Genomic DNA, 12,030 nt, shown 5'->3' with positions numbered 1-12,030 from the left:
TCTCTATTGTACAACGAACGGACATGCTTAGTTCCCTGTGCTGTTTGAGCATCTCTGCTTGAGTTGGACAGCAAGGGTGTGAATGATACAGCACGACCTTCGAAATGATCCAAGTAGCAACATCCTTCAATGTGTGTATATAAATTCTTGCACGATAATTTAAACCAGCTGTGGGATTTGTCTTCTCGGTCGGAGATATTTTAGATTTCCATTTTTCCTCTCTGCTACATGTGATCAATTGATTCTTAATTTCGTTTCCCTTTTTATTTGTGCTCCGAACTCTTGTAGAAAAATTTGCAGCCTTGGCATAGTCCTTGTAAAATTTTGTAGCATCTTCAAGGGTTTTAAAGGTCATTCCAACCTTGGGAATAAGCTGCTCATCAACAACAGAGAGGGGCTGCAAAAATACAACATGTTTAAAATAAGAAAATACTATAGAATTTCTGCACCTCATAAAAAATAACAATCAAGGTAAAATACACCCCAAGGACTCCTGATCTACACCTGTTATGACAATAAGTCAACTAAAATAACAAAAAAAAATCATAAACTGTAAATACACCCAAACTCCCCCCTAAAATACACCCAAATTTTCCTAAAAATACACCCAAAAAGTTCTGATCTACACCCGAGCGTCTGCTATAAATTGCAGATAATTAATCAAAACTAATACATTAGATTCAATCCACAGATTATGTTCACGCATTAATTTCACAGTCTATGTTCGCGAGTTATTCAACTAGACAATCATAGACGAATAACTGCATCAAATTCAGATTAATCTTTATTAGATGAATCTAAATCAAACCTCAGGAACTTCGTTTGATTCAAATTCAAAATCCACTTTGCCCTGATTGAGCTGACAATCTGAGGTTGAATCATCCATTATCTTCAAGGTTCGTTCAGATTTTGATTTCAGAAACCAGAAAATCGAAATACAACGAAGCTAGAGTTACAGCGAGAGAAACTGAGGTGAATGACGACGAACAAAGCAGTGATAAACACAGAAGAAAGAACGATCGAAAATACAAGGGAAGAACGTAAGAAGGAGAACGAAAAACTTAGCAGGAGATACGAAGAAGGTAACAAAATCTTTTGAAAATTAGAAAGTATATTATTCGCGCGTTAATTGATTTTGATTGATATAATGTTCTGTTATATAGCGCGTGAGTTGTACGTAACAATTGGAGCGCGTTTAGAGTGTTAGTAAGTTTCAGAACTTGTAACACTTGTAAGGGTTAAACGCTTGTATGCTAAAATTAATCCATATCGAAAATATCATTAAAAAAATCTTATATTATATATGTACCAGAATAAATATTAAAGATAGGCGGCGCAAGCAGTGACGGACCCAGAAAATTTATGGTGGGGGGCAAAAATAATACACATTATTATCAAAATATATATTAATTTAAATTTAAAAATATAAAAGTGCACATTAATTATTCAAATACAAAAAAAACCAAAAATTACATTAGCTGCTAACTTTCTTCGCTTCAAATCTTGAAGGTACTTCTCTTCTTGTTTTCATATTTTGAAAATGTTGAATAATTGTTTCATTATCAACTTGATTGAATGTCTCTCTTTCTATATATGTAACCAAACAATCATTCAACCACTCATCTCCCATTCGATTACGAAGTCGACTCTTTATGATATTCATAGCAGAAAATGTTCTCTCAACTGATGCTGTTGCCACAGGTAGAATCAAAGCTAATTTCAACAGAAGAAATACCAATGGATAAACAATATGCTTTTTTGTCTCAACTAACTTTTGAGATAGTCCACTGATTCCATTTATATTTAAGAATTGATCATCAAGACGCATATCCAATATAAAATTCTCAAGTTGACTATCAAGTGCCAAAATTTGAGTAGAAGAGAATTCATGTGGATAAAATTCAGCTAAACGAAGCAACTTCTCCTTATCAAATGCAAAAAATGAGTCACTTGGATTCAAACAAGCTATACAAAGAAGTAGCTCAGTATTTACCTCTGTAAAACGATTGTTAAGCTCTTGAAGTTGTCTATCAATCACTTGATAAAATAATTCAACTTGAAAATGATGCAAGTTTGAGACCTTTTGGATTTTGCGCCTTGATCTTCCTTGTGTTACAAATATATCATTCATATTTGGAGCAAGAATATTGTGACTATCACAAAATAGTAAAACTTCGTTGAGCAAAGAGGACCAACCATCGTCTCTTATACTTTGCAATCGTTGCTTGGACACTTTAACCAATGTCATAGCATTTATAATGTCTTGATCACTTCTTTGTAGAGCTTGAGACAACTCATTAGTAACTCCTAATATACTTTTCATCAAATGTAAATTGAATACAAATTCAAAAGATTGAATATGATTCAATAATTGGCATGCTTCAGCTCTTTGTTCAGGATTATTTCCATCTTCCTCAATAACTTCAAGAACTTCTACCACGGAAGAAAAAATAGAAATCAAGCTAAGTATTGTACCATAATGTGAGCCCCATCGAGTATCACCTGTCCTTTTCAATGTTGTTTCTTGATTTAAGCCACGTCCACTAGAAACATCTCCATTTTGTAATGCAACAATTGTCTTTTGCATTTGACTTTCACGAAGCATGTCTTTACGTTTACAAGAAGCTCCAACAATATTGCACAAACTAGCAAGCAAATTAAAAAGTAGTGCAATTTCGACCTGTTTCTTTGCAACAACCACAAGTGCTAATTGAAGTTGGTGAGCAAAACAATGAACATAAAAAGCACAAGCATTTTCTTTCAAGATCAAACTTTTTAAGCCATTAAATTCCCCCTGCATATTAGTAGCTCCATCGTAACCTTGTCCACGTATTCTTGCTAAACTTAAATTATGCTTTGTTAATAAAGATTCCAAAGCTACTTTTAATGACAACGCATTTGTGCTAGAAACATGGACAAGGCCAAGAAATCGCTCCATTACAATCCCTTCTTTGTTCACATACCGCAAACAAACAGCCATTTGCTCTTTAACAGAGATGTCTCGAGCTTCATCAACTAAAACAGCAAATAAATCATCTCCAAGATCATCAATAATAACTTTAGTAGTTTCACTTGCAGCAGCTCTAACAATATCTTTTTGAATTTTAGGTGCTACTAGCTTAAGGTTTCCACGAGCATTTTTGAAAACACGATCAATCTCTGTATTATGTTGAGCAAGAAAGTCAAGAAGCTCCAAAAAATTACCTTGATTATTTGAATTGTGCGATTCATCATCACCACGAAAGGCCAATCCTTGTCGCAATAAGAACCTAATGCACTCAATTGTTGCTGTTAAGTGAGTTCGGTAATCTCTTTTAGCTTGGTCTGAATGCTTTTGAAAAACAACTTCAATATGTTGTTTTTGCTTCATGAGTGCTTCGCATTTTCTTCGAGCTTGATTATGAGCACTATCATGATTTCCAACATGTGTTTGTAATCGCTCCTTCTTTTTCCAATTTGAAAAGCCCTCTTTTACAAAAGCATCACCACTCGCACCATCAGGTTTCATAAGATAGCAACAAAGACAAAATACAGCATCTTTTGAAATACTATATTCCAACCAATTGCCAAATTCATCAAACCAATCAGCATTAAATCTACGGAGAGAAGTTCCAAAATATGTTTGTGGAAAATCATGTTCTCTTGGTTGACAAGGACCTTTTTGCAAATAAGCTCGTCTAACTTCATCTCTGTTATTTGGATCATAATTTGAAATTTTGGGTCGTTGTCCAGGATCAGCTACCAGACTTTCCACATTGAATTCTAAGAACTTCTTTTTATTAGAAGAGACTAATGGAGTGACTTCAGATTCTAGTGGTAGCTTTCTTTTGAAATATTTCTCCATTACTATTTCTAAAAATAAAAATATATATTCTAAATTAGTAAATTGATCAATTCACTTTAAAAATTTATATGCAATCTAATTACATATAATAGAATAGAACGAAAGATAAACAAATAAATAATAAGGATCACTAAATTGAGAATAAAATAAAATATATAAATTCATGAAAAGAATAAAAAATAGATTAATACTTAAACTATAATTGTTTGAATTAAAATTTGCAATTGAAAATATCAAAAAGAGAAACAATGAAATTGAAAGATACATAGAGTCATAGAGAGCTATATAAAATAAAATAGAGAATTTAAAATTTACCTTTTGATGAAGAGAAGATGACCACTAGACAAGGAATAGAAAAAGAAGATTGAAAATATGAAACCAAGAAAAGGGTTTAAGAGAATAAATGAGTGACGGCTAGGATTTAAAAACAGAAGAAGACTAAATTTAATTAGGTTAACTAATAGTCAAAATCATAAAAAGATAAAATGGACTTAGACTTTTAATAATTGGGCTTAGTTTATTTGTAGTGGGGTCATTTAAAATTTAAAGTGGGGGCATATTATATATATATATATATATATATATATATATATATATATTTTTTTTTTTTTTTTTGAGTTTAAAAATATCAAATGTCACTGGGGCAAGTGCCCCCCCATTCATGAAGGTGGGTCCGTGCCTGGTCCGCGCAAGTATTTTTGGCCTAACAAGACAGGTTGCTTTCATAAGCATTGTCCTTTTCTTGTTATTTAATTTCTCTTGGTTTGTTGTGTGTGTGTGTGTTTATTTGTTTTTTATATTTTTATTACTTTTTTTCACTCTAAGACATAATTAAGCAATTCACACACTCACACACCCGCTTATAATAATAATAATAATAATAATAATAATAATAATAATAATAATAATAATGAATTTGGCTTTTCTTATTTATATTACATATTTTGTCCAATCTGGATCATCGGTACGTATAATAATGTTACCTTCACTTGTATATATAACATTCCTTCGAAAATTGAATAGTACAGTGTATGATTAATCATACCTATAAGACATAAAATTCAGAACGTTCTGTGTGAGAGAAGAAAGATTTTGAGGGAAAAAAAATGCAAGTAAAAAAGAGTGTCAACATATACTTTTTGGTCTGTTTTGGACATGCACCATAGAGAGAAGGGAAATTAATGTCATGTTCTGAAGAAAACGATATATATATATATATGAAACTATGAAAGAAACACACAATATAAAATAATAATAAAAATCTCTAGATATTAATAAGAGAATAAATATTTCGTACAAATGTTACCTACCGTCCTTAGCGTTTGAAAGTGCATGATGCTTACTCAGCATGCTGTGCTTTAAGTTGATGATATAGTTTCCATGCCGTATAGTGTGCCCTAATTAAGCCCAATTTTGTAGTTATTCAGATATATATTCATTTCATTTTCATAACTTGTATCGAAGATGTGAATCTTTTGAGATCACTTTGATGTGAGAACTGTTGACAAAGATTCACATGGGATATATATATATATATATATCATAATAGTTAATTAAAATTGGAGGCCACTCAGATAAAGACGCTTAAAACGTTTTTTTTTAAAGATGTTTTTATGTTGTGTTTTAATTGGTTTCTATATAATTTATTTGGTGTTCCTCATTATATATTATTAAATTTCTCAAAAGATTTTCTTTCCAAAAATAATAAAAAGCATTTAATTTGGACTATAACAAAAAAGGTAATAGATTAACTATTAGATTTTTTTAAAAGATTATTTACATAAAAAAATATATCACATTCATCACAATATATATATATATATAACAAGCTCTTAAAATTTTTATAAATAAAAAACTAATTAATTTTTATTCGTATAATATATAAAATAATTACTATATTATTATTATATTATAGATTAAAATTTACTAATTTAAATTTTATTTTTATTTTTAATATAAGTATTAGAAATAAATAATTTTTTTATAACAAGATGTAATGTAACAAAATATATATAATATTAATTAATTTTTAAAAAGTTTTGAAAAGATGGTTTTTTTTCTAATAAAGTGTTATTAAAAAATTAACATTATAAAAACTAATTTCAACCAATATGATATAATAGATTGTTAAATATATTTAATACAAAACACATTGAATATAAATTTTTATTGAGTTTAAATTTTAAATAATTTTTAATTGAATTTCAAATATTTTTATTTTAAAGAGTTAGAATATTTTAACATCATTTTTTCGTATCTTTTTAATTGAGTCTTTGATTTTTTAAATTATAAACCTTATTTATAATTAAGAGTAATGTTTTAACACCACCAATTAGTCACAATATAAAAATACAAGAACAATTCTATTGTCATAATTATAATCTAACTTTATAAGCAATACAATACAATGAAACTATATATAATTAATATAACTAAATTTTATCTACATCTATAGTCACATTTCATAAATAATATAATTAAATTATATTTATGTTTATATTAAAATATGAATAAAAATACAAAAAATTATCAGGATGGTTTTTGTTCATAATTTTTTATTATTTTTGTTGTGAAAAGTTTAATTATTTTTTAAAAAAGATAATTGAATAACACAAAAAAAGTCTTATTAAGAGTAATTTATTTATATATGATTAAAAAATAATTGAATAATTTATTTATCGGTTGGACCGATAAAAATTGGTCTCACGTAAATATAAAATATAAAATAGTTAAAAACTTAAAATTAAAATTTGAAATACATATCTTCACTAACATTTTATGAAGAATCAAGTCTCAACTTCTAAAAATAACTAATATAAAAAAACCATAAAATTTTAATACTACAATAGTATCTTATTTTGACACAATAAAAAAATAATTAATTCACAAAGCCTATCATCTAACTATAATATCAGTAGATTTTAATACTAACATCAAACAAATAACCTTAATCACAATACTAGCAATAAAATAGATCAAGTAAATTAATAAATTTTTAGTGAAATTTATATTTATATTAATAATGGTATATAATTAAAATATAATTAATTTTAAAAATAAAAAAACAAAAATTAAATTAAATTAGATATTTATGTATACTATATAATTAGTATTTGTCAAATATAATATTTAGAAGTGTAATGGCTAAGTGGCAAGTAGAGGTTGCTTTTGCTCCAAGGTTCTTGGTTCAAGTAGACCAGTTCGGTTTGCACCAGTTCTTATCGATTCACACCGGTTTTATTCCTTAAACGGTCTAAGGAGTAAACCAAACCAGACCAGGGTCCGGTACTAGTCCGGTTCACTAGTTTTCCAAATCCACAGTATTTATCCGTATCTGATCTGTAATTTGAGGATGTGATCTGATCTGTAATTGGATTGGATCGAATCGGATCCACACTCTAATCAGATAGAATTAAATATGTTTAAAAAAGTAAGCAAAAAAAATTATTGACTTTTTTTATAAAAATAAAATTTTTTAATATTTTTTATTTTATGGATATATTTGATATCTGATCCAAACATAAAAAGTGCGAATATCGAATTTGATCTAATGAGTTTAGTGCGGATTGGATCGAAATTTCAGCCATATCCCATCTGTAAACACCCCTAGCAATAATAACTAAAAAATTATAATGATTATATTTTTAACTAAGAGGAAGTGCCAAAAAAAAAAAGTACTAAATACAAGAACATTTAATCAAATATTAAAAGATAATTTTACTTTAAAACAATTGGACTTTTTTTGCTCATATATATATATATATATATATATATATATATATATATATATATATATATATATATATATATATATATAATGTAATAATAATAATAATATGATAATATTTTCATATATCACACAAATATAAACGTTTTTTTTTCTATGATCTTAAGAAAGGTTTTGTAAGTCCCTAACCTTGTTATCGATTTTTGTAATATTAGCCATCATATTATCAATTTGATTTACATATAATTCGGATGATAAATTATTTGGTGACGTGCTTCCTTTTTTACTGTGATATACTTGTTTTTTTATTTATTATTATTATTATTATTATTATTATTATTATTATTATTATTATTATTATTAAAAAATAACAGGCCAAATTATTGCTATAACATAATAGAAGTATGGAAGTTTATCATTCTTCTCTAATGGAGGAAACAAAATTCTTTTCAATAGTTTATTTAACGTTTAGTAGAATAAAAATAAATTTTATTAGAATAAATTTTAGTACGAGTTTAATATTTTTATTCATCATAAAATATTTATAGAATTACTTGTAGATAAATTTTGGAAAGAATAAAAAAAATCATGATTTTTAATTTTATTTTTAATAATATTAATTTTTTACCATATATAATTATTTAATTATTTTTTAATCATATATAAATAAATTACTCTTAATAAGACTTTTTTTGTGTTATTCAATTATCTTTTTTAAAAAATAATTAATTATTAAAATAATTAAATTTTTCACAACAAAAATAATAAAAAAATTATGAACGAAAACCATCCTGATAATATTTTTGTATTTTTATTCATATTTTAATATAAACATAAATATAATTTAATTATATTATTTATGAAATGTGACTATAGATGTAGATAAAACTTAGTTATATTAATTATATATAGTTTCATTGTATTGTATTGCTTATAAAGTTAGATTATAATTATGACAATTGAATTGTTCTTGTATTTTTATATGTGTGACTAATTGGTGGTGTTAAAACATTACTCTTAATTATAAATAAAGTTTATAATTTAAAAAATCAAAGACTCAATTATAAAAATACGAAAAAATGATGTTAAAATATTCTAACTCTTTAAAATAAAAATATTTGAAATTCAATTAAAAATTATTTAAAATTTAAACTCAATAAAAATTTATATTCAATGTGTTTTGTATTAAATATATTTAATAACCTATTATATCATATTGGTTGAAATTAGTTTTTATAATGTTAATTTTTTAATAACACTTTATTAAAAAAACCATCTTTTTAGAATTTTTTAAAAACTAATTAATATTATATATATTTTGTTACATTACAACTTGTTATAAAAAAATTATTTATTTTTAATGCTTATATTAAAAATAAAAATAAAATTTAAATTAGTAAATTTTAATTTATAATATAATAATAATATAGTAATTATTTTATATATTATACGAATAAAAATTAATTATTTTTTTATTTATAAAAATTTTAAGAGCTTGTTTAATATATATATATATATATATATATATATATATATATATATATATATATATATATATATATATATATATATTTTGATGAATGTGATATCTTTTTTTATGTAAATAATCTTTTAAAAAAATCTAATAGTTAATCTATTATCTTTTTTGTTATAGTCCAAATTAAATGCTTTTTATTGTTTTTGGAAAAAAAATCTTTTGAGAAATTTAATAATATGTGATGAGAAACACCAAATAAATTATACAGAAACCAATTAAAACACAACATAAAAACATCTTTAAAAAAAGACGTTTTAAGCGTCTTTATCTGAGTGGCCTCCATTAAAATTTTTAGGTGTGTATTGTGATGTTATTTAACGTATTATGCTATTAAATTTTGACATCATCAATAAAAAAAATAACAAAAAAATTAACATGACTATTTAAAATTTTTTGATTAAAATTTTTTTTAAGAACTAATTTAAAAATGAGTGATTTTTTAAGGATTAATTTAACCATTTACACATATAATAATTGATGCCAAATTCTATCTCCAGCAGTTAAATTATTATTATTATTATTATTATTATTATTATTATTATTATTATTATTATTATTATTATTATTATTATTTCTAATTTTTCTTTTAATTATTTTCTCATATACGATATTGGGTCTTATATATATCATATATGGTCTATTTTAATTAGGATGATTTTAATAGGATTACATTACGGTGGTTTTAATTGTTATGATATTTTAAAAAGTGTTATTAAAATTAAAATAATAATTTTTGATTATTTAATTAATAATGTTTTTAAAAAATTATTGTTAGAAAAAGTGTTATATTTAACATTCTACTACATAAAGTTTTATGTTATAGTCGTAAGTCAGAGGTGGTGAGATATTACAATCTCTAAAACGAAAAAATACATACGTCGTATATTTGAAAGATAATAATATAGCTAGGATCCTGTAAGAAAAGATGACAGAACAAATAATAACATCACACTAGAAACTTTGTAGGTATAAAACGTTGATATATATATATATATATATATAGTATTCAATAGGAAATATATATCAACACTAGTCTTAACTTGCGAAGACAAGGTCCATTAGAAAGCATAATACACTAAGAGAGATATATAAGTGTATATTTAACATTGGAGAATGTAAATACACAAAGCACAAAAATACAAAGGAATCTTCGCCTTCTAAAGAGAATCCAACATGCTCAACGAGGTGCATCACGTCCTGCATTTGAAAACAAAATCCGACAACGGGTGAGAACTCGAAGGTTCCTAGTAGGGTAATAATTTCAAATAGAGACTATGTAAAAAGATATGAACCCGCTAAGCAATCCTAAACTCCAATCATTCAAGGTTTAAGTCTAGGGATCTTTCAAATTTAAACAGGGTTAAGTTACTAAGTCTCAGCCTTTGTTAACTATCTCTAATCCCAATTCTTTCCAACACTAAGCTATTAATTCTCTTAATGTCATTATTCTTCATTTTTCAATATTAAGTCCTTCCGGTTTCATCAGTCTCTAACAATTATTATTAACAACATTCAGTCTCAATGGTATCTATTATCATCATTAGTCTCAACAGTTTTAGTAAATATCAACAATCTCAATACAAGTCATCAGTTATACTAGTACTCTCAATTTCTCAATCTGGAGTAAGTGGGGTGAACCACACCCTTGCATCTACCCAGAGAGCTCGAATAATCTCAATCAATAATCATTTTCATCATTCAATTATTCAATCATTAACATCACATTGAGAACAGCCCTCAGCGTCACCATCGCCAGTATAAGGAATTTCTTAGTTGTTCAAACATATATAAAACATCACAAGGAATACACAAATAGTAGGATGACGATGAGAATTCTTGCATAGTTTGGAATCAATCAAAAACAAGTATCAATTTGTTGGTAGCATAGTCCAAACCAACAATGAATTCTCAAGATCAAATATTAAATCTAAAGTAACCAAGATCAAGAGTAATTCAATCTCGGGTCATCTTCCCTAGGAGTTGCAATGAAATGTACAATTATTAGCTATGAGAGGAAATGGGGATTGAAAGATTGCAAGAGAGCAAGAAATGTAAATAGCAAGGAAGTAAATAAGCATGCAAGAAATTAAAGTCAAGGAAATAAAAGCAATGAAAATGGAAATTAAGTGCTAAAAGGGGCTCTTGGTGAGAATTGGAGAATTTGGGATTCCTATCCTAGTCATGGACCACAAACATGTCAATTGTGTGGAATTAATCCCAATTAGTCAATCCTACTTGAGAATTAGTCAAAAAGGGGTAATTGATCTCAATCCATAAGTCCTAGTCAACTCACTAATTACTTAGTGAAAGACTAGTATCAATAGAAACCAAACCAATAAACCATTCTCACACAATGCGGAATGGACATCCACAACTCAATTCCACCCAAACACCCAATTTCTCAACCAAGAGTGTGAAAACTAAACATGCAAGAAATTAAACATCAAAGCAATAAAAGTCAAAGCAATTAAATGCAAGGAAAGAAAACTTAAAATGCAAGAAAACCTCTTGGCAAGTAATTGAGAGTTAAGGCTAACTATCCTAGCCATTGACCACAAACACATGATGATTATGAAGAGTTAATCCTACTTAGTCAACCTTACATCGAAGATACGTCAAATAGGCATAGTTAATTTCAATCCCTAAGTCCTATGTCAACACTAAGGGGTCACATAGAGTCAAGAGAGACCAAATCAACTAACTACTCTAATATATCAAACAAGAATGGACATCAATGACTCAAGGAACACCAAAGTCAATAATTCCAAGCCAAGAGTGGAGAAAAACTAAGTAAAGGCTAAGCCAAGCATTTTATCAAACACTTGGTGTGCATGAAAATAAAATAATATTAAAATGCAACAAAATAAATTCTAAAGCTACCAAAGCAAGAAAATCATAACAACAACTAAAGAGAGCAATAAA

General features: G+C 26.6%; 1 protein-coding gene across 1 annotated transcript; it reads right to left on the bottom strand.

The window, feature by feature from the left end:
• Positions 1–1,474: 1,474 nt before the first annotated feature.
• Positions 1,475–3,844, bottom strand: LOC112778557 (uncharacterized). The gene has a single exon (XM_025822865.3). The coding sequence runs from the start codon at positions 3,842–3,844 to the stop codon at positions 1,475–1,477; it is 2,370 nt and encodes a 789-aa protein (XP_025678650.3).
• Positions 3,845–12,030: the final 8,186 nt, after the last annotated feature.

This window comes from Arachis hypogaea, chromosome 19 (genome assembly GCF_003086295.3).
Source record: "Arachis hypogaea cultivar Tifrunner chromosome 19, arahy.Tifrunner.gnm2.J5K5, whole genome shotgun sequence".
Classification (NCBI taxonomy): domain Eukaryota; kingdom Viridiplantae; phylum Streptophyta; class Magnoliopsida; order Fabales; family Fabaceae; genus Arachis; species Arachis hypogaea.
This window is presented reverse-complemented; position numbering and strand designations above follow the sequence as displayed.